This window comes from Geospiza fortis, unplaced genomic scaffold (assembly GCF_000277835.1).
Source record: "Geospiza fortis unplaced genomic scaffold, GeoFor_1.0 scaffold2, whole genome shotgun sequence".
Lineage (NCBI taxonomy): Eukaryota > Metazoa > Chordata > Aves > Passeriformes > Thraupidae > Geospiza > Geospiza fortis.
In genome coordinates, this window is record NW_005054366.1 from 1,598,793 (window position 1) to 1,622,451 (window position 23,659).

Here is a 23,659-nt window from a genome sequence, read left to right on the forward strand (position 1 = left end):
AGGCTGTGCAGCCGCTGCTTCTGCTCCGTCATGGGGCCAGGGATTTCAGCTGGGCTGGTTTAACACAGAGCTCTTGCTCTGCTCATTTTGGAGTAAAATTATACTGCAGAGTTGCCTCTTCTTGAAAGGCTCCAATCTCGTGTGTCAGTGCCAGATAAATAGTTTTCATTCAACAAATCAATGAATAGAAACAAAGTACAGCAAAATAATGTCAAGTCATTTCACTGATAACGACAGCTGCTGGGCTGCAAGGAGACAGGGAGAGCAGGAGGGGGTGTGGGGGAATAGATTAAAAAATGTAAAAAGCAATGAATCACAGCTGGGGGGGAAATCATAAAACCACAAGCCACCGCAGCTCCCACACAAACATACACGGTATTTACTCATCTATTTCTAACAAAATTGCAAGTAGAATAGGAAGGAAAAGAGGGAGGGCAATGGTGAAAGCAAATTGTTCAAACTATCTTTGTTGGAAAAGCAAAAGGGCTTTTCTTCCAGCAGGAAGCAAACAGCATGGCTCCAAGAGCTGAGGGAGGGAATGCAGTCCCGGCCCTGCACCACCACTCCTTCCTCCCACAGGTCCCTACCTTGCTGCTTTTGGGTCATCATTTCCTTGCTGCTGGTTTTCACCTTGGAGCAGTCTCTTGCTGTTTCCTTTTACAAGAGGAAATCCTGATTTTGGAAACATGCAGCCCTGCAGGGCCAGTCCAGTGTGTTGTGTGCCTGTGCCGAGGAACTCAACTGAACCAGCACTGGTTCTCCATAGGTCTGTTTGGCAGAAGCAGTCTGGAAAAGGATTCTCCTGAGAAAAGACTTGATGCTGGGGAGGAAAGCACAGCCCTTTAATCCCAGCTGCCATTTGCAGTTTTGTTATTAATCCCATAAAATAGCAGGAGGGTTAATTGTGCTCAGGCCCTAAGTTCTTCCAGGAAAGATTTTCCTGTTGTCCGGTCAAAGACCAGCACTGTGACCCCAAACACTAAAAATATACCATGCCTTTAGCCTGAAAGGACTTTGCTAAATCTTCACTCCTTCCCCTCACACTTCAGAAGCCTCCATGGATGCACACTGAGGATTGCAAACTGGGAACCTTGTATAGGAATGGGGCAGAGCACAGGCCAGTGCTTCCCCCACTCCTGAACAGGGGGTGCTTCTCTGTGGGTGAAAAAGCAGGAACGAATAAAAACATGAATTTTATCTGCCTTGAGCCACCCCCTGACCTTCTGGGATAGCACTACATGGAACTGGGGTGCCTGCAAAGCCCATTCTGCTCAGAGAGACAAACAGGAGGCTGAGCACAAGGTGACTGCACAAAGGGACATCTCTTCTCTTGCACTGCTCATTCCATTCACACAGGTTCCTCTGCCGAGGCACCAGGGCCACCTCCTCCCCCGTGGCACTTGTCCCACCTCGGCCAGGCTGCGTCCTGCAGTCCCCGGTGCGACAGCTCCGGCTGGTGGCTGCCGAGGGCTGTGACCAACATTCACATGGAAACACTCAGGAGAGGGAACACGGCTGTGCCAAGGAAATGCCCGATCCTTCTGATGGTATCCATCTCCCGAACCACAAGGGACAGGAACCATGGCAGACGCTTTTGTGGAACACCCGATGTGCATCAAACACACATCACTGCTGCTTTCCACAGCGCAACGAGGGCACAGATTTAATTACACACAAGCTCTCCTAAATCAAGGAGAGAGACAGCTGAAAAAGGGTGGAAAAAAACCAACATTTAATTCAATTTATTTAGCAGCATCTTTATTGCAACAAAGGTTTTGTAATAAAACGCAGCAAAACTAATGTCTCCACTTTACATGATTAAAAGCCATGGAGCTCGGGAGGGGAGGGAGGGAGCCCAATAAACCCACTGGAGTGAGACATGCAATTCTGTTAACGCAAACAGCAGGCACTTCATGTTCTCAAATTAAACACCTGAACTTCTACTGCGCAGAACAGCCAAAGAAAATCCGCAGGAAGAGCTCTCTGCCCCTTCCACAGGGGCACATGGAAAGTCTCTGTGGGGTTCTGGCACTCAAGGAAACAGGCAGCCCAAGGCAAGGCCCTCATCTGGCCAATGTTTCCCTTACTCAAACTCTGTTATTGCCTGGGCAGGGGTGGGGTGTCACGGCAGCAGCAGGACAGCCGGACACACAGACACACAGAGCAGGAGCACAACCCACCTCTCCTGGCAGGGAATATGGGTTGGAACTTGGAGTATGAGAATTCTCCATAATTTCCTACCCAGGTTCAGGCACAGGTTCTCCAGGCTTAAAGCACTACTACAGTATCCCACTCAGAAAGTTTTTCCATAGCCTATTTCCAAATGCCACTAGTAAGTAGGGAATGCATTTTCCGTTCTAATACAATGAAGTTAGTGATTCTGAAAGCTTTGCTTGGTGCTTTGAGCTCATTTTTCCATTGAATTTGTAAAAATTAAGCAGTTCTGGGTAGATGCTAATTTTACTGTGTTCTGAATAAAAAGAGATCATTGAGAACAAAAGGAGGTGGGGGTGAAACCCAACAGCTTTGCACATCCCACACTGACAAGGCATCACTGGAAGCTGCACTAAAATGGGGTGAAAGAACGTGCTTTCACCAGGAACAGACACAACCAAACCCAAGCACCTCAAAAGACAGGAAACTGCCTGCACCAACACCCTACAGCTTCAGTATCTCAGCACTCAGATCCCCACATTTCATATATGTTCTTAAACATATGAAAACATTCATCTCAAAGACACCTGTGCCACTAAATATCCACCATGCAAGGAAGGCTCAGTCCTGCTTCTGCTCAGAGCAGGGCAGACACAGAGCCTCTGGAAGGCACAGGGGCCTCCACAGGGACATACCAATCTCTGGTTTGGGAGCCACAGCAAAGGCTCCTCCTCACACCTTTTTGCTCCACAACCTCCCTTGCATGTGCTCTCCCCCAGGATCTCACCAGTTCTGCTTAAAACTCACGTTAACCAAGAGATTTTTTAACATGCAGGAAGTGATGAAGTACAATCCCAAATATCAAACAGACTGGAAACCTCAGTGACATTCCCATCTCCAGGACTGTAAGGTACAGCCTTGTCCTGCTCCTAGGCCAGGCCAACACTTCACCATATGAGGTGCAGGAATACCACTCCCCCCAAAAATAAGGATGCAAAGTCCTTCAGCACTAACACCTTCCTACCTCTGCAGTCTTGATACAATGGGGCCTTTCTCCACTGGGAAATTAGTTGGAATCAGACTTCATCTAAGGCATCTCTTTTGCAAGAACTACAAAACTCTGGTGATAAATCCTTCCAGCATTTCCACAGGATAAGAGAGCACGGGGTCTTAAAGTGCTTAACTACAGTAAAAAGAAAAGAAAATGGTAGGAAAGAGAGAATCCATAATTTATGTTGCAAAACAGAGCAGTTACAGTATATTGTACTTTAATAGCTTTTTGATGTATATATTTTAAACAGTGGAAGGATGCATTATTAAAAATTCTATGTCAGCACTTATAATCACATCCTGCCTCAAATCCAAACCCAGCCCAGTTTACTCACACAATGTTTAGTTCTTCAGTCCCCAAAAAAAGCACTGTTTGATGAAGGCCATTTTTGTTCTGTTTTTTAAACAAAAGGATCAATTTCATCTTAAAAGTAATATACATTTACATTCAAGGGTAATCACCTCTAGAAAAAGAACAAAAACACCCCAAAAAAGCAAGTTAATTTAATATTGAACAAAATATAAACAACCTTGGAAAAAGTGAATACTATCCATGGGTAATTTTATACATATATGTATATATGAACAGATATAGATATATGTATATATAATACAGCATAAACACGTTGGGAACACAATGGAATTCCAGAGGAACAGCTTATTTTTGTCTCTACCCACTGTTGTGTTGCACCTGTGCTCCTCTCTCGGTGCTGACTGTAACACTCCGAAGGGATGCTGCCTGTGCTTCAGCCACAATTAACCACTAAGAGAAGACATTAAGAGAAGACATTCCTGGAGCTGGGCTCCTTCTCTGCCTGCCTCTCCCAAAATCAACCCGTTATTGACCTGCTAATGGTGTTTTAACTGATCCACTTGCAACCACTGCGACCTGAAAACCAGCAAACAGCCCGAACCAAGGAGGAAACTCCCTGCAACCTGTTGGCTTTGGCTCCTTTGTGTATCCCAAAAACCAGATCCTGTTCTCACACACGGCTTTTACAACCGTGCAACCGCCCCAGCTCTCCTCGGTTTAACTGACAAACGATGCAGTTTGACCCGATACAGCCAGACTCTGCTAAATCCCAGAGTTCTGGGATCGTGCTGAACAGTACAAAATCAAGGAAAGTACAAAGTTACAACATGTGGCGTTCTAAGAGCGTAAAGACTGATTCCAGATTTTCAGCAGATGAAAAGAAAATCACGCTCTGCTTCTCTCTAGGACCAAAACAGAAAGAAATGGAAGTTCTTGGGTTTCTAAGAAAACTATTAAAACTTATCAGAGTCTCAGAAGCAAGTCCCAAAGGGAGAATTTTCTGGATTAAAGAGAACAATTTTCTATGGATTTCTATCCTAAATTACCTGTTGCCAGTTAAAAGTGCCTTCACACACTTATGCTTTTTAGCCAAGCCTGCTGCTTAGTTAAAATCTCAGTAGCAAAAACACAACTGCGACTGCAATTCCTTGAGGGTTCCTGAAGGTGTACAGAAAGGGGTTCTCAAAGACAGCATCATCACCATCATCATGCACAGTAGTGCTAGAAAGGACCCAGGAACAGGGGACTGGACAGGGCATGAGCCTGGGAAATAGCCCCTCATACATGAGGAAGTTCAACAGAACAGCTCATATTGCCTCACATGTAAGGTCTCCCCACACATACTCTGCAGACCTTGGAATTAGAGTATTGAATTTCTACATTGTAACAGGATGCATACATATCATGCTGATGTGAGGGTGAGGAAGAAGTATTGCAAACCCAGCTCCAGAGTGAACATCAGGGAAGAATCTCAACAGGATGCACTTTGAAACTTGTTTGAAAGTTTACAGTTTCTGATTTTTAACTTAAGTTAGTTTGCACCTCAGAATAAAAGATTGTTATGCCCATATCACAGTAAAGTATCAATTCACTTCTCCACTGAAATCAAGTACAATCAGGATAGGTTCTCAAGCTGCTGGAAGAAAAGAGAATGATTTATCCTATGGGAGAAGGAATCAAAGAACCTGGCATCAACTGATCTGAATCCAAACTTTAAATATGTTAAGAGGCAGCTTAAAAGTCTTTCTTCTTAAAAAACAATTAACAACCAGACAGGGGATGTGTCCAACTTGTGACCACCTTCTAAGGAGTGAGACACATCCCTTTCACAAAGCATAAAAGCTATATGATAGCATTTAAAATTAATAAAAGTTGTAACCATTCAGGTAAATTCTTGCTGTGTAGTGAGTAAATCATCCAGTATAATGTAATAAGATACCAAGGAACACACTGTAAAAATACATCAATTATGCCATAATTCTTCTAAAAAGTGAAGATCTGGTGCTGTAGAAGTACGTTCTTTTCAGTTTCAGCTCGTCCCCCAAGAGAACACCCATGGTACTGTATTATACCACAGACATTGGATTTTATTTACAGCTTAAACTTAAAGTTTAATAACTAAAGTTATTAGATCACCGTACTTTAATTTCCCGTATGGCACCAAATTGACTTTTAAAAAAGTGTCTGTGAGGGTGTGTACGTGTGGCAGGCACCAGAAAGCAACGTTCCATTCTACTCTCTCTAGATTCCTACACCTCCCTGGCCGGAGAGCAGCTGTGGAGCAGAGCTCTGAGGTCAGTCACATGGCCTTCATGGCAGCAATGCGAGAGCCCAGGTTCTCCTGCAGGTAATAGAGCAGGTGCAGCTCGTAGTGCTCGCCCGACTCAGGCACCCTGATGCTGTGTCTCTCCTGAGGGTAGATCTGAAATGGAAAATAAACTTGTGAATATCCACACGAGTTGAAGGCGCCAATATCTAAATCAGAGCCACATTGCACATATCCATGGAACGTCCCTGCATTAACTCTGCACCTGAACTGACACACCTCATCCTCCACTGCCTGAACTCAGGAGAACCCACTGGGATCCAGCTGTGCTGGAGGGGATCAGCCTGGCTGAGCAGAGGCAGCTCCTGGTCAGAGCACATTCTCACTCCTAGAGTGTGGTGTGGGATCCCTGGGCTCCACCTGCACTGAGCCAGCAGGGTTTAATTAAATGCAGAACCCTTCATGAACACTGCTGCTCTGCCTTCCAGCTGCAGATCTCCTCAGGATTCATAAAATATTAACATAAAAAAAATACTTGGCTCAAACGCTACAATTTTGTTCCTAGAATTCCAAGGTGTCCAGCACAACCATGATACAAGTTCCAATTCTGGACTCCTCCAAGACACACACATTATTACCTTTACACCCTGGTTCTGGCCTTACCTGTAGGTCATAGGGTTTCCCAGCTCTCACCAAAAAGCTGAGCAAAATACTGGTGTGTGCAAAGTGAACGTTCTCATCCAAGAATCCGTGCAGCAGCAGCAAACGGTTTGGTCTGGGAAAAGCAAGAGACAAACAGTTCTAGACAGCATCCCACTCATTTCACAGTCCACACACACCCCTACAAAAACACTCCCCAGAAAATAGTATTTGCATTGAAAGCAGTAATTTCACAGTTGTAAACTGCTCTGGATAGACACATTTCTCAAACCTGCTCCTTCCTCCTCTGAAAGTTCTTCCTGCACATGCATATTACAGACAGATATTTTATCTGAATATCTTATTTATTTTTCAGCAATGCTTCCTAGCTTGGACAATATAAGGCCTTAAACCTTGCTGATTTCAACTCTTTGGCAAGAAAGCCCATGGCCCCATCTTGCTCTGCTGAGACAGTCTCAGAACATACAAAAACATCCCAACTAACTAATTTTTCCTTAGCTTAACGTAGCTCTAAAGTGCTAATCAAATTGAAGATATGTTTGTCACTTCTTTAGACATAAAATATAGTATAAAAAGACTTACAGCAAATGGTCTGTAATTATGCAAATGTTCATTTGAGTATTAAGTTTGTTAGTGTTGGGTATTGTTGTTTTTTTTTAATATTATTTAATGTGAGCATTTGTGATTAGAGAAATACCAAGAACAGGGAGATAAAAACTTGTCTATGGGGCTTGAACTTTCCTGGTAGGAAAAAGAAGACAAGAGCCAGAAGAAACTCACTCAGAAGGAAACTTCTCAGCCTGCATGGCCACGGATCCCAGGTAGTAGCCCTGCTCGTTGTGCTCCGGGTGGCCCATGTAGCGCTCCGTGTACCCCGTGTCGTAGAAAATCCACAGCGTGACGGGGGCTCCAGCTATGGCCACCTGCCAGTGCCACAGAGAGGGGAATGACAGCACTGCCCCCTGACCCAGGAATGTCAGCACTGCCCCCTGACCTGGCCACATCCTTCCCTCCCACAGCTCCATCCCACTGTAACTGTGGAAGGAGCAAAGCAATCGTGCTGTCCCTGCCCCAGCTCACACACAGCACAGCTCAGCTACAATCCACGTGTGCTGGAAACCAGGAAGAGCCCACAGGTAAATTGGAAGCAACTCTAAACATACCCCCTGCAAGGGATGCTGAGGGAGGTGCATTCTGTGAGGTTTTGTGGGTTTGGGTCCATTTGCATGTCTAACAGAAACAGCTCCCTAGGACTCCACAAACTACCCTGCATGGCTACCACCAGCTTGCAGAGAGGCTTGTGGAAAAAAATCCCCAGAAAAAAAAACCACCACAAAACCACCTAAAACCCCTTTGCAAGGCAGGTGTAAAGGTAAAAATACAACAATTGTTAAAGCATTGAGACAAATAATTATTAAATGTCCCAGAAATATTAAGGTTGGGCTTAAAGAAAGCAAGAGTAGCCACAAAGAATAAAACACATCTCAAGGGCAATACCAGCTCTTCCCACACCTCTACCCAAAAGGCAGTCTGGCTGTTATAGTTGTCTAAAGTCAGGCAGGCACAAGAACCTCTCTCCAGTACCTCTCCCCATGCCCAGGCTGTCCTCCTGGCTGCTTCAGAACACACTGCTACACAGCAGCATGGGCAATTTGATCTGGGAATAGATCAGTCTGCAAAGGAACTACTCAGGGCCAAACAAAGGATGAGAAGGAGGTGTTGTTTTTCACCAGGATCATTTCCCTTACCTGGTTCACAGCACAAAGAGCTCAGCTGGCACAAAGTGGGCAGCAGTTGACACTACCTAAGGTACCTTCAGCACAGATAAGCTGAGATAGGTAGAGGTACAGGACCACAGCTAAGTCATTGCAAGCTCAGCAGTCCAACAGTTGCTAGAAAAGCAACTTCTCTCTGAAGTCACCCAAACAGAAGAGCATTGAAGGAAACGGTCATTGCACTGTGTCCAAGCTTGTCTAGAGCAAACTCCAAGGTTTTTGTGCTGTCACCACCCATGGAAGTCACACTATTAAAGGAAAAATTCTGTCTGCACCACCAGAGTAAGTACTCAATGCATGAACATACCCTGAAGATATCTGACCTCTGTGTTAAAGCCATTAGGGAGAGGTAGCCTCCGTAGGACCAGCCGTGGATGCCCACACGCTCCAAGTCGATGAAGTCGTACTGTGATGCCAAATACTGCAGCCCTTCCACCTGGTCATCGATTTCTATCTGTCCCTGGCAGGGCAGAGACAAAGTTCTGCTAGTTACAGGCAAAAGTTACACTCTCAGGATTGCCCAAGGTAACCACCTTCAGAGCTTTGGTACTCAGGAGTGATCCATGCTCAGAATGCAACTGTCCTCCTTCATGTGAGCTGCAAATTGTATCTGTGAGGAGTCACAGCCTCATTATGAACCACCTTGTGTTAGGCTGCAGCTGGTTCACGACCTCAAACCATGACATTTTATCTTTCCCACATCAAGCATCTTTCCTCCCTCAACTCTCACCTATACACACTTCCTGTCCCCAAACCCCAGGAGTGTCACACAGGCAGTGCTGGGCTCCTTCAGCACTGGTAACACAGGCACTCAAACCCATCTCTGGCTGAGAACAGAGCCAGACTCAGAGCCCACTTACCATTTTGTACTTAAAGGCTCCTTCAAACTTCAGCCCTCGGTGGCAGGAGCCCCTGTTGTCAATGACAACGACAACATAGCCTAAAGAGGCCAAGGTGTTCAGTCGGAAGTACTTGATTCCTTTAAACCGGTTGTTCACCAGCTGTACCTGGAATACAAGAGCAGCAGAGAATCCAGAGGTCACCTCTTAATCCAATTTCAGGTTTTATTTATATTTACCTTCCTTTAAATGCTTTAAACAATTTTATAATGCGAAGTTTTCAAGATTCCTACTCCCTACTGCAGGATTCCCTCTCCCTGCTATGCAATAAACTCCTCTCCAGTAAAACAAGCCATTCTGTGTCACAGGTATGAAGAGCTCAGCGGAGGTCCAGTGAGACAGAATTGGGAACAAGGACTACCTAAATCCCTTTTCTCCCAGTTCCAGCTCTGCTACTCCATACCTGTCCTCAGACAAGTGGCAGTGCCTGGATCCATGACCTGGGCACAATGAATCCTTACAGCACCTTTGGCCAAGTACCTACTCACCAAACAGGCAAAATGTCACCTGCTGCCCTCAGCACAGAGCAGGAAGTGTTCCCGCAGGAGAACAGTGGAGTGATCCCTGCCAGCCCATCCCACTGCTCACCAACTCACCTGAGGACCTCCATAGATGAAGAGCACTGTAGGGTACTTCTTCCCAGGCTGCAGGTTGTGGGGTTTGTACATCATTCCATACAGTGTGAACCCCGTGGAGCTCTCAAAGGAGAACACTTCAGGGGGAATGTAATCGGGAAGAGGACCTGCCATGGGAGGGAACAGAGAGCCTGGTTTTAACAGGAATGGATGAGTAACACAGCTCTGCTGCACCACTGTCCTCTCACCAGTCTCACTGCAATCCCAGTGGAGCTCTCCCACACTTTCCAGTGGGTGTAGCTGGATCCAGGCAGGGACTGGCAATGCCCCAGCCCCAGGTGAGCTTTCTGAGCCCTATCACATTCCCATTCCTTCTCTCCTGTGAATGACAGTAACTCTTCTCCCCTGACACAGATATTACAGATGTCCCATCTCTTCCTAATCCCACTTAGAACTCCCTACATTAACAAATGGAAAGCACAGGAAATGGAATAGGCCTCAGGTAAGGAGAAATGAAAGGCAACAGAGATTCAGTGGAAGATTACAGCCCAAGAGCTGTCTCATGAAGACACGAGTAGGCAGCAGCACACACTATTTAAGAAGTGCACCTCCCTCCCCAGGAACACACTCTTTAGCAGGCACATCACACAGAGCAAGTGAGTGCACTTAAATCCCTCCCTGAACTAAAACTGGCAGGAGAAAATTGGTAATTTCCAGTCTAAATTCCTTCATGGTCTGTTTATATCCATTTGTTGCTGAGCTGAAAATGTCCCTCCTGTACTTCACAGAACTCCTCATAAAAGCCTGAGTTTCAGAGACAAGGCTGGTCAGCCACAACAGCAAATCTCAAGCAAGCATACACTGGGATATCTTTTATCCTGTGATCCTGCTTCCTGTTCCTCATCCATGCCATTACCTGCTGAATCTAAAATGGTAGCCCAGAATTCCTTAGTTCTATGAGCTGCATCATCTTCTGATCCTGTCAGCCGGTACAGTGACACACAGTGGGGGTTCTTCTGATTACTGTACTTGCTGATGAACATGTCACAGTCCTGGGGAGAAAAAGAACACACCTGAACTCCTCAGCGTACAGCCACAAGCAAGTGATCATTTATTTTGCATTTAGATCTTTCAGAAGATGCTTAAGGACTGAATTAAACCAGAAATCTGAGCACTTCTGCCTCTGAAACACTACAGTCCTTAACACTCCAGACCCTAAGATACACCTGAAAATCGAAGAGTGGCATGAGGAGCTTGTCACATACCTTCTTCTGGGCCATGAATCCCCAGCTGGATTCCTGCAACCCCACCCAACGCTGCTCAGGCTCATCTCCTCTGGTGATTGCTCTCTAGTCCACTGCAGGCAGGGAGTCAGGCTCAAAGAGTTTCAAACAATTCATCCCAACTCCTTCAGCCTGAAGTGAGCTGGAGAGCAACGGAACCGGGAGGTCAGGTCTGGTTTCCAGGGTAGTTTTACACACTGACTGTACAACATACAGGAGGGCACAACACAGCCTAAAATCTGCTTTTGTTATGTATCACCACTGTCCTGTCTGCTGAGCCCAGGCAGGCACAGGTACCTGGCTGACACAGCAGGCGTGTGAGTATCCGCGCTCCGTCAGGCGCTTCACCTCCCCGGGGTTCTCGTAGTTAACAACGTACAGGTGATGCTCCAGAGGTGAATCTTTTGTGCCTTGAAAGTACACCAGTTTTTTGGCTTCATCCACATAGATCTGTCAGGAACAAAACAAGCAGCACATCCCTCAATATCCAGCTCTACCACCCCAAAGTCTCCCCCAGTCCCTCCTGCCCCACTTCCGTAATGCTGAGTTGGAGCCCAGCAATCTGCAAGGCAGAAACCAAACTGTTCTCACTGTCTACAACTCTGTCAGTTTGATTCAAATGATCAAAGAATTCATCCAGCTCAGAGCTAGAAGAGCAGTGGTTTGGGAACCATTCCCTCCCTCCTTGTGCAAGTTCACAAGTTACACAGAACAGAAATACTCTGTATTTTGGCTAAAACCACATTGGATTAATAGATTTATGCTGATGCCTCCAAGGAACCATCTCCCTGCAGTGTGTGTGGCAGGATATCCATGAAGCAAGAGCAAGACTTACGTTGGATCCATGTCTGCCAAGCACTTCCCATTCTCCACTGGTAATTGCTATCTCCTCTTTGATGAGGCACTTGAAGTCACCTGCAAATAGCCAACGTACAGAGATTTTTAGTCCTAAAAATATTTTGTCACTTGCATAGAAATATAATGAACAATAGGCAGGCAAAGGAAATATGAGTTGTTAAAAATTGAAAATTTTGCAATAACCCTGCTTTTATGAGATGATTTTATTTCCCTTAGAATGAGGGAGATTTAGCAAGGAAAAGAAGTCAGATGCACTCAGAGAAATTGAATCAGCCCAAGATATAATGCTATGTAGGAAAAAGACCCACAACAGTTGCATGAAACTGGGACCTCTAGTAAAATTAAGTGTATTTTTGTGCATACAGAGGTCAGTAGGTGCCTTCAACACATACTAAGTAAATCAAGTATCACAGCATGAAACTGTGAATTTAAGAACACATGCTGTGGAAAAAACCACTCTGGGAGCTTTGCACACAGCAATTTCCTGCATCTGAGCAAGACCAAGTTCCAGCAGTGAAGAGGAAAAGCCAACTATGTCTTACAGTATCACAGGGAGCTTGTTTCCCATCTGTTTTTTTGGAAACTTTTCCTTCTAGTCCATAAGGAAGGATTAGGGTTAAAACTAAGGCATGCTGAAAACAGAATAACCCTTGTACAATTTCCAGAGGAATGACTGTGCACTGAAGTGCTTTCCTGGACAATAGCAGAAGTTTCCAATAAGACCCTAATTCCTGCCAGCTGGAAGGACATTTATCTCCTCACTGGTCAGCAACAAATGCCCAATTAAAGCACCAGAAGAATTCCCCTTACTCGGAGCAGGGAGGCTCCCACAGGACCGTTTGTACTTGCTCTCCTTCAGAACCGACGTCACCTTGTACAGGTGCCGGAAGCCCGTCTTGCACTCGGAGGCAAAGATGAACTCTATCTCATCTTCGTGGCTTTGAGGGAAGACATGGAAGATATCGTGGATCTGAGGAGACAGAGCAGTGGGTTATTGTTATCAGCAAGACTCTGCAGTCACACAAAATATGTTCCTCCTGCTGCTCAACACAGACCACACGGTCCAGGCTAACCGGGTGCAGCACTGTCCCTTACTGGGAGAACCAGTCACATGTGGAGACAGGGGGGTCTGCAGCCAGTGCCACATCCCTGCAGCTCCAGCTTTCTGCCAGTCTAACTCTTTATCCTGGACACCAAACTAATTAAGTTTTTCTGCACCTGCCCTTCTAGCTTAGACACAGAGGTGGGTCCAGCTCTGCAGACCTCTGTCCTGTGCTGCCTGCAAGTGAAGGATTATTCAAAGAATGATGAGCTGACATCATCTTCCCACTCATCAATATGCCAGCTCTTGCTTCAAGGGACAATCTCTGGAGGACTTGGGAGCATTTTTCTTCACAGTATGAGCTGCCAGTGAAGAACCACTTCAGACAGTAAAAATAATGGAGAAAGGGAAACTCACTGCACCATCCTGAAACCAAACAGTAAGGAGAGAATGTGGTATCTAAGAGAGCAGTACAGTGACCATTCACTGGAAGGCTTTGTGCAAATGCTCTCTGCTGAAAGATGCATCTATGCCAGTGATTGATGCTCCCAGGCACACCTCCAACGGGATGTCACCGCAGAGACAGGATCTTTCTGTGCAGCAGTGTGAGGAGAGGCACAGTTTACAGCAGTGACCAGGCACACCCATGACTGCTCTCAGCACAGGCCCTGCAGCTCACCTCCCAGAACATCACACCCTTAATCTGTTTCACCAGACCAGATGTAGTTCAGGAGGGGTTCAGTGCCTCTTAGCTGACTCTCAGGACTGTTCACCCAGTGCCATCTTGATCCATGTTTGTTGCCTGGAGAATATTTCATCTGGTGGCACTGCTGGTGCTAACAACTGGCACGAAGAAGCCGGAGAGTGCCAGTGACACTGGGGAAGGGGCTACCTGGGAACACCCAGAGGCCAGGGCTCTGCTCCAGTCTGAGTACCTCCCAAATCTGTTCTCTGCATCCTGCTTTTTACAGCAGGAAGCACTGAATATGCACAGAACTTGCAAGATGGGACCACTCCCCTTGGCAGCACAGTAACATCAACAGTACTCAAGTGCTACAAACTGTCAGAGAAGGCTGAAATTCAAATTCTTACATTTATCCAGATGTCTGTCGTTTCTTCATAAATAATGAAAGGTGTAACAGAATCTGGTACAGCATCAATAAGTTTCTGTCTTTCCATTGCATCATCTTCTGTGGGGATGAATAATGCAGGAGGGATCAGGACTATCTGAAGCCGAGTTTGGGAGCGATCCAGCAGGATGGACCAGATGCTGTTGAGGACACAGATATTAGAGAAAATAACATGCAACCATGAGTATGGCACAGGTCTGAAAATCCCAGCAGACACTCAGTAGCACTAGGTGTTTTGAGGGAGTCAAGAATATTCAATTGCAGATTAAGTCACGTGCAAAATTTCACCCACATAAACAAATCTCTTCCATAATACAAGAACCTATTTCACTTCATTTTAATATTGCATAAGCAGTGCAAGTTCAAAAGTTTAACTCATTCTGTTCTCCCCGATTTGAATTGTGCTTCAAGGGAGAAAGAGAAAAGAAAAATCAGAGGGAATAATGAAGTAGAAAAAATTTCAATTGAAATTTCAGGATGCTTGTGAAAATACTGTTGTTGAATCTACACCTGGCAGAAAATAACACCAGCACCTAAAGGGACCAGCAGCAGCCCCTGCCATATTCTGATGGCTTTATACGTAGCTCCAAAAATAATTCTGCAAAAATCAGGATAATATAGCAAATGTGTCCCTGGATTTCTTTCAGATTTGGACAGGAAAGAAATTAAAAAGGTGAAAGCCATCTTTAGATTCAAAACCTGGAGGAGTGCACTTCTGTAAAACCATGGAAACATTTGGGTTGGAAAAGACCCTTAAGATCATCGAGTCCAACCATTCCTCCAGCACTGCCAAGCCCACCACTAACCACGTCCCCAAGTGCCACATCTACACAGCTTTAAAGTCCCTCCAGGGATGGTGATTCCATCACTGCCCTGGGCAGCCTGTGCCAGGGCTGGACAACCCTTTCAGTGAAATATCCTTTTGGAGAAGCTTCTGGTGAGTTAGAAACACTGTACTACATCATCTACAGGGTTAAAATGACATGCAAATGTAAGTAGCACTTACAGCAGGTTTTCTGATCAGTAAGTCTGGTCAGCAAGGATGGTCCAGTGGTTAGGGCGCTAGCCTAGGGCCTGGGGGACCTGGGCTCATTTCTCTCCTCAGCCACAGACTTCCTGCGTGACCATGGCAAGGCACTTAACCTCTCTGGGCTTCAGTTCCCCATCTGTAAAATGGGGATAATAGCACTGCACTCTCTCTCACAGGGATGCTGAGAGGACACACACATCAAAGGCTGCGAGTGCCCAAACCCAAAGCAGTAGGGCCAGGGAGCAGAGAAAGACACAAGGAGGGCTCTGGTTTGGCTTTTGGAAAAATGGTCCCCTTTGCACAAACAAGTTGGTAGCAATGTAAAAGTGAAAGCAGGCTTAAGCTGGAAGAAGACAGAGACCACTACAATCTGCTTCTGACTGTATGACCCCAAACCCTCTGAGCAGAGACAGGATTAACATACGCACTATTTTCCTTCTGGCGTCCACCCAGCTCTAGCAATGTACTCTACTCCTTCAAAGAGGATCTCGAAGGGCTGAACTAGCTCTTTATCCACAACATCTGCAATCTGTTGACAAAGCAGCAATTCAGTGACACTGAGATGAACCCCCACAACCAGTTTTTCATGCACGACGAGAGCCTGGACACAGAAGACTTTTTCTGTGCAGCTCATGCAATTTAGATTGTTCAGCCTTTGCACCACAGGGGACTGAACCCCGTCTGGAGCCAGACCCCAGCACAGCAGGAGAGCTGCACACTGCCAGGACAGCCAGGGCTGGGACCAGAGAAATCTGGATGCTGCTCACAAACCCATCATTCATCTCTCACAACTCATTTGAATTCTCAGATCCCCCCTGTAAAGGGGAGGTGATTTGTACCAAGCTCTTTTGTAGGATTTGCATGGATAGATGCTGAACATGCTGCATGACACCCAGTTATCAATGTGGTTCTAATCCATGAAATGCAGTGCTGCAGTCTGTCCCTGCTGGGCTTGGGAACAAGTCCCAGTGGTGCCCAAAGGGTCCTGAAGGCTTTCCCTGCCTTTACTGGCTGACACCAGCCTCACTACCCCAGCAGGTGACTGCTGATGGCTGAAGTAGCTCAAGAGTTGGGAGAATTCCAGTAATTTATGGCTGCTAATGTATCTGTTTGATAAGAATAATTTCCTATCTGTCCAAAGATGTTGGACAGATCTGTGCTGTGGAAATTTCTGCATCTGTTTAAAACATCCCAGGGCAAAAGCAAAGTTCATCTCTTCCCATATGTGCATGCTTTTGTAAGGTGATATACTGTATTTGCAATCCAATTTTCCCAATACCTGCAGCCAACCAAGAGATCAGTCACATAAGAAGGTCTAACCACCCAGACCTGAAATACTCTGCTCTGCAGCTGAGCTCACACACCAGTGGTAGCAAAGAAAAGCACAGCCTTGAGAAATACTGCTGCACACTGAGTATCTGCACAGGAATGAGCCAAGGGCACTGCCCCCAGAGAAGCCAGGAAGCCATCACAACCAGGAAAGTTTCTCTGTACTGAACTGGAAAATGAATTTTACAAAAAAAAAAAAAATCACAGCAATTAAATGTATTTGGCAAAAAAAAACCCAGAACATAGACTTACTCTGCCTTCTGCATTGATTGTCACTTCAGAGATCTTGAAAGTGACCTTTGGATTTGCTGTACCTATAAAAACAGATGTTAACAGTCAGGCATCAATTGTTTGCTGTGTATTATTGTGGTGTTATTCATACAGGACTGGAAAAGGCAAACAGCAGAATGCTCTTTGATCAAATATCCTCCCTGCATGTCTGAGAGACAGCACAGAACCAGGCAGGGAAAAAAGAAACTGCAAATGTGGGGAGATTTAGAGGATGTAATCCTGCAAACAGCTCAAGAGTCACGCTACTGTCCCAGTCAGTGTTCTCTCCCACAGTCAGTGGATGCATTTCCAGGATGGATGTAAATGCTCAGGAGTGACTTTGGTTCACTGTTTGGCTGCTATTCCAAGGTAGTACATACAAACTGATCCAGTGCTAAAGAGTGCCTGTGAAAATTAAACACCTAAAAACCTACTGCCATCACTAGTGCCATTATGATAATAAAGCTACATGTTGTTTAAGGGATTTGGGCTTTTGTTAGCTTGTTTTCTTTGCATTGAATAGAGCCATGGCAAAATACTCTCAGAAATCTGAGTGTTCACAAACACCAAAAAACCACAAGGTATCCCCTCTTGTTTCCCAGCCTCACACTGAGCCTTCCTCTATCCTTGATACAAGCAGTAAATCAGGAAAAGCTTTTCCAGTGAACTGAGGAATTGACAAGATCTGAATGAATTCTGCAGCTTGAGAAGGTCAGCCAAACAGAAGATATTTCTCCAAAAAATGAAGATTTCAGGAGTGAGGAAAGAGAGCAAACCACCGTTACCTGAGCAATGTGTCCTGCTGTGACAGCAGGGACATCTCAAAAGGGTTGAATTGCTCAAACATGCCCCACACCTGACAGTGAATCAGCCCTCAGCAGGTCTGCTTAAATCCCACTTCCCTGCTTCCAGTGGCACTCCACTTCAAGCCTGCCCTCAGCCTTTCACTGCTGAAGCCTCCAGACCACCCACCTGTGTGCAAATGTGACCACAGGTGGTTTTCCTGGCAGGCTGCAGCAGGATGGGTTTGCTGTTCAAAGTCCAAGAGCAGTCCTGGAGATCAGAGTCCTCCAGAACTTGAATTGCCAGAACACTGCCAGCAGCTAAACAGAAACCCTCCCAAAACCCCAAAAGGCTGTAATTATGGAGCTGTTCCCTCAGAAACACAGGGCTGTAATGAGAATCAACTATTCAACAACTCAGGTCTTCCAGGATCCCAGAGAGTGGCTCAAACAGCAACAATGAGAGAGGGTTCCTGCCAACTCCTGACACCCAGAGCCCTCAGTATCAGCACAGTCACCAGTGACTCACCCAGCCTCCAGAGCAGCTCCCCCAAACACATTTGCACCACCTGGACACCAGTTCAAAGACTACTCAACACCTCTCTGCTCTAGGCTTGTAGAGTCACTGCTGTCAGGCACATGGACTAAAACAGGGGTGAAAGTTCAGGGTCTCACCAGTTTTGGGGTACCGGAAGGAATCTGTTCTTCTTGTCTCCAGCATGGGTGATGTGACATGGATAATTTCTACCTCTGACTCATCGTTTTCTTCATAAAGAATTTGAAGAACTTTACCCCCATCGAGTGCTGTAAATGAATTAACATTACAGAATTATCAGTTATTGCAGGCATCAATACTCTCTCAGGAGCCTGAGCTGATTGGAAGGATGAAGAAAAATCCAATAAAGCCTGTGACTCGTGTTTCATTAAGCAAAACACTGAGACTCCTACAACTCCCACCACTGTTGTGAGAAGGGAAGTCTCTCCCCACAGTGCTCACAAGGCCCCTGTAACCTGCCCTGATGCAGACAGCTCCAAAGGAGACAATTTCCAAATTGCATAAAGGTAAGTAAGAGCAAGAGAGAGCTCTGCACTGGACAGGGCCTGTCAGACACCCTGGACCCCCACACTTACTGGGCTGTGCCTTTGGGCACCACCAGTAGCCAGTGTATCTGTCAAACTCCTCCTGCAGCACAAAAGTAGCCACGCCAGCAGATTTTGGATCCTCCTCAACATTGGCCAGTTCTAAAAAAAGACACCAAAGAATTAGTTCATGATGTGCTGCAGAAACAAACCGGTTCTGCATTATCCCAAACACAGCCCAAGTTCACCCCCAGAGAACAAGTACACGATAATAAATCTGACTTCTCAGCAGATTTGTTCTCTGCTTGCAGCCTTCTCTGTTCATGTATTTAGGGAGGATTTAATCCTCCCTGACATGGCAGCTTCTTTTAGGAAAGGAAAGACATTCTCTCTTCTTACTTCTACCTAATCAGGCTCTCAATTAGTCAAGGAAAGAAAATGTTCTCTCTACCTGAGTTCAGTGAATTGGAACTACAACTTAAGAAATCAAAATCCCAAACCTTTCTGAAGGACTGAAACTGAAGACACGAACATTCAGAAAAATGAAAGCATCAGTATTTCATTCACTGTATGAACCAAAAGTAACAGACTTACATAACATCTCAACATGATGACATATCCATAGGGCTTCAATATTTTTCCTGTTACCCTGGAGGTAACTTAGCAGCACTCCATAAATAATTATCATCTGAGAAGGAGTCAGTGCTACAGTTTATTTTTACTGTACTTACATAATACTTTAATATTAAGAATTTAAATCATTTAAAGCATTATTATGAAGTGTCGGAAAATACAATTAACTAAAATTTAAATTATATAGTTTAAATACAAAATGAAATTGATTTTAAAAGTGTTTTATCCACAATTTCCCATTTTCTTTCTTCCAGGATAAATGCCTAAAACAGAGTTGAAGAGGGTAAGAAGTGAGAACCTAAGTTACTGAGTATGAGGGGCAAGCAGAAGCCCCAGTGCTATTCAGAAACAGCCTAAATTGTTCCTAAAAGTCTCTGCAGCCTGATTTCACTGACAGAAACTTTCCTTCAGCTCTATTCCACCCACAGCTCCTTCACACAAAAAAGGCTGTTCCAGTGAAAAGCAATGTGCTGTGTTTCAGGAGAAGAGCCCTTCCATATGCATCCAACAAACAACTCATTCTGCCACATTGCACAGTGCAGGGAAAAGAATCATCCCACACTATCTGCACTACAGGAAGTCTATAAATGTGACAAACAAGGTGGAAAACAGTGGCCATTACCCCCATTTCAGAAGAACCTTTAGTACCATTGCTCAATGCAGTCTAGCAAGAACAAGTGCAGAGGAGGTAGAGGAATTTAATTGAGGATGCATTACCATTGTGCACAAACGTCAGCCTCCTTTCTTCCCTGGATTCGATATTAGATATCCAGATGTCATTGCAATGGATAAATGCAATCCAATTTGGATCAGCTGGACAAAGCTTGGGATCCATCCGGATATTTGGACAACTGGTCTCTACCAGAATGGGTCTTAAAGGCTGTTGCTGTTTGTAATTAAAAATAAAAAGAAACACAGTGAGATATGATAACACAGGAACACATCCACTGAGTAACCTGGATTTCAGAAGACCACGGTAGTGTGGACACTGACTTCAGATACATGTTTAGAGAGGAATCTACCCACTTTACACACTGAAAAATACCATGCAGATATTATATAGGGAAAGTTGTGCCTCTGCCATGGTCCCACTCGGCCTCTTTCCCCAGAGCAGAGCATCAGCCCCAAATCAGAGGGCAGCTTGTGTAGAGAAACCTGGCACTCTCCTAAAAACAGCACCCTAAGAGAGGCTGGCAGAACATGCAACCTTGCCCTCCAAAAGCAACTCAAGATACAGTAAATTACGCCTGACAACAGGGTTATGGAAACACCAGGCTTCTACTATAACAATAAAAATAATAATAATAATAAAAATTATTTCAGCTTTGAAGGCCAGATTCAGCAGAGTGAGGGCTGCTTGCTCTGCAAGTTGTACAGTCAAATGGCGTAAAAATGGTGTAATACCATTTGGCGTGACATCTGACTCCATGAAAGAGCATGGAGCCTTTTGTTGCTTTTTATGGACACTGCTAGTCATGAAAAATCAAACAATCTGGTGTCCTGCCCTGCTGCCACAATTTCACCACTTCTTATAGCCCTGCATCTGAGTTTCTACAATCATGGACACACACCCCTGTGGATAACCCTGTTTCCAGGGTGATCAAGGTCACTTCCTGTGCCAGTGCAGTAACTGCTGATGATCTGCTCTTTGTTCTCACTCCAAGCCAAAGGAGGTCCTTGCCAGAGCAAAGTCCTGCAGTGAGACAGATGAGTAAACTCACGGTGAATCCGTGGGGGCCTCCATCTTTGACATGATAAATCCCACTCCCTGCCTGGAACAGGAAGGTGCCGCTCTCTCTGTGGTAATCATAGGAGGCAATCCCAACGGTGCCGATCCGCTTCCTCTCCCGCAGCAACTCCTCTTCCCGGGAGTACATCCCATAGTCCAGGATGGCCTGAAAACAGGCAGAGAAGCCCAATCAACACCTCTGCTCTGCAAGCCTTGCCCTGCTTCCAGGAGCAGATGGCTGAGCAGACATCCTCCTCCTCCAGAATCCTGCTGCCGGCTGGGAGCCCACTCCTGCTTTGCCTCTGCCATCAGCACTCGTAGCTGTAGGCCACGATCAGATCCCACACAACTGTAAACTGACAGCCACTCCTACCATAGCAAGGCCAGCATTATTCCCAATACTCCCTGGTGTAAGAAAGCTCAGACTGAGGGTCTGTTATTTCTAGAATGAGCAGGAGAGGCTCTGCTCACTTTCACAGACATGCAGTGACTGGTCTGGTGGGAGGAGAGCACAGCCGGAGTTTCACGTCTGGCTGACAGCCGTGGGAAATAACACGGGGAAAAATCCACCTCATTCCATGTGGGGTTGGTCCCACCTCCTCCAGCCTGCCATGGTGCATGGGATGGGATGGTGCAGGCTTGCTATGTGCAGCAGGGAAAAGGGAATCCACATCCCAGTGAGTGGGAAAGGGATCCTCTTCTCCAGCATGAGTCACGGAGCCACTGCCTGATCCTTGGGGGAATCATCACTTCCCCTGCAAGACAGCAGGGAAGTGATTGGAGACTCCAGGCTCCTTCAGCAATCCCCAGGATCTCACAGCACAGAACTTGATGCAAATTAGCACCTGTCATCTCTGCCAGCAAAGGAATCATCCAGCACACAGAGAGGATGGAACTCTAAACACTGAGGAGAAAGCTGTGCTTCATTTTGGGATGGCTGCAGGCCTGGCATGTAGAAGAAGAATCTTTACATTTTTAAGACAATAAACTTCAAATTTTCACGACGAAAACCCCAAATCCCACATGGTTGAAGCAAGAAAGAAATCAGGACCCACCGGAAAAAGATCCAGAAGAGGCTTCCAGGAAAGCAGCAGGACGGCAGCTTTGTTTATGGTTTTGGGAATTTCAGAGTAGAAGAGCGTGTTCTCCCTGTTCTCCCCAGACATTGCTGTTGTGAAAGTGAGGTGAAAAAAAAGTATATTAGCTTTCTGTTAATAATCCAAACACTCTCAAAGAATGCCCAGGAACAGTTTCCCAGGCCCTACCAGCAGAGGTACTGATGGTCTCTGCACTGCAGCCTCACTGAGAATTCCCTGCTTCACAGAAGTCCAAGTCACAGAGCAGAGAAGGCAGAGAACAATGACACCCATGCTGCTCAAAGCACTCTGTGCTTTCTTACTGCCTTTTTATTCCATAAGCTTTATAAATGAAGGAGGACTTTTGTGCCAATCCCTCTGTCTGGGATGCACAGCCTGTGACCTTCAGGGAGGTTTGAACATCCCTGTCCTGCTCCTCTCTCTCAGTGCTATTCAGATTTCTGAAGGCTCCTGCCCAGACACATGGGGATCAGCCCAGAGAGAGCCAGGTGTGCTCCAAGGGAAGGCCAAGCCAGATTACAGCTCAAGAAGTGGCACTTGGGAAAGCAGAGCTCATCCTAGGGGAATCAACCTCAACCCAACCGTGTTGTGCTTGAACTCAGCATCATCCAAGGATTATGACCACCATCTTGTGAAAAGAAAAAAAAGAGCAGCAATTTTCTGATTATGTCACTGCACAGCACATGCAAAGACTCTATGAATCAAAAAGCTGAGCTTAAGCAAGCATCCTAAGTGGCAAGCAGTGGGGCTAGAACATGGCTTTGACTCCTAGGCCTCTGCTTCAGCCATTGCTTCTCTCTCTAATCCAGGTTTTCATGGATTTATGTTCAGCTACTGCAGCTCCTGACAAAAGCATTCCTCCACCACAAGGCCTTATCCAAAAAACCACTCACAGAGTTGCTCATAGTACCACTTATGGTGCCAAATCACTTCTATCAAGTGAACATTAATTAGTGAAACAATGCACAAGTGAGGCACTGAATCCAAGAACAACAAACTACATGAAGTTTTTTATTATTAAGACCAAAAATGTTGAGAAAAGTATTTACTCTTTAAGCTGCCCCTGACCTATGCTGCTATTTATTCCCCACAGGATTCCTGGAAAACCTGCTCCATCGGTAGCTAAGGCACAAAGCACTTTCAAAACTACACTTAAAATCTCTGCTTTGGAAGGAAACTTTGAAGGAGAACAAGGCTCCACCCAACAGCTGCAAAGAGAGAAAGGAGATAAACCTTTCTGCAAAGGTTTCTTTATCTCTGAAAGGAGATAAAGCTCCTGCACAGCTTTTGGAGAGAGTATTACTTGGAGTGACAAAAAAGGGACTGAACAGACTTCCAGCCTGGGAACATGCCCCAAAGGACATTTCCCAGCTCTTTTCCAGGCCTAATGGGTCACCTCCAATCATGCCACTCCCACAGGAGATTAACTCACAAGTTTTAATGAGCTATTACAATCACAATCATGACTTTTGACCAGCAAGTGCGGCCTGGAATCCCTTTAGATTTATCTGCCAGGAACACCCAGCTGTCAGGAACAGTCAATCCCAGAGAGCTCTGCAGTGGCACTGTCACAGCCAGCTCACCCAGATAGTAGATCCTATCGGAATGCGGTCCTTCGGGGTCATTTTTCTTCACAAAGGTGAAGTCATGAGGGGCTTTTGCCATCATGTATCCATGATACTTCCGCGTGTCTGTGAGCAGTTT

General features: G+C 45.7%; 1 protein-coding gene across 1 annotated transcript in view; it reads right to left on the reverse strand.

The window, feature by feature from the left end:
- Positions 1–1,710: 1,710 nt before the first annotated feature.
- DPP8 (dipeptidyl peptidase 8) overlaps positions 1,711–23,659 on the reverse strand; it is a 22,041-nt gene continuing 92 nt past the window's right edge. The window contains 19 exon segments of the mRNA XM_005424240.2: positions 1,711–5,939; positions 6,447–6,558; positions 7,224–7,366; positions 8,526–8,678; positions 9,079–9,225; positions 9,714–9,859; positions 10,609–10,744; positions 11,273–11,425; positions 11,811–11,890; positions 12,644–12,803; positions 13,968–14,145; positions 15,464–15,564; positions 16,617–16,678; positions 18,092–18,220; positions 18,548–18,658; positions 19,847–20,015; positions 20,851–21,024; positions 21,914–22,026; positions 23,539–23,659. The exon segment at positions 23,539–23,659 is cut by the window's right edge and continues 20 nt beyond it. Coding sequence (XP_005424297.2) covers positions 5,817–5,939; positions 6,447–6,558; positions 7,224–7,366; positions 8,526–8,678; positions 9,079–9,225; positions 9,714–9,859; positions 10,609–10,744; positions 11,273–11,425; positions 11,811–11,890; positions 12,644–12,803; positions 13,968–14,145; positions 15,464–15,564; positions 16,617–16,678; positions 18,092–18,220; positions 18,548–18,658; positions 19,847–20,015; positions 20,851–21,024; positions 21,914–22,026; positions 23,539–23,659 — 2,511 coding nt within the window. The 3' untranslated portion in view covers positions 1,711–5,816.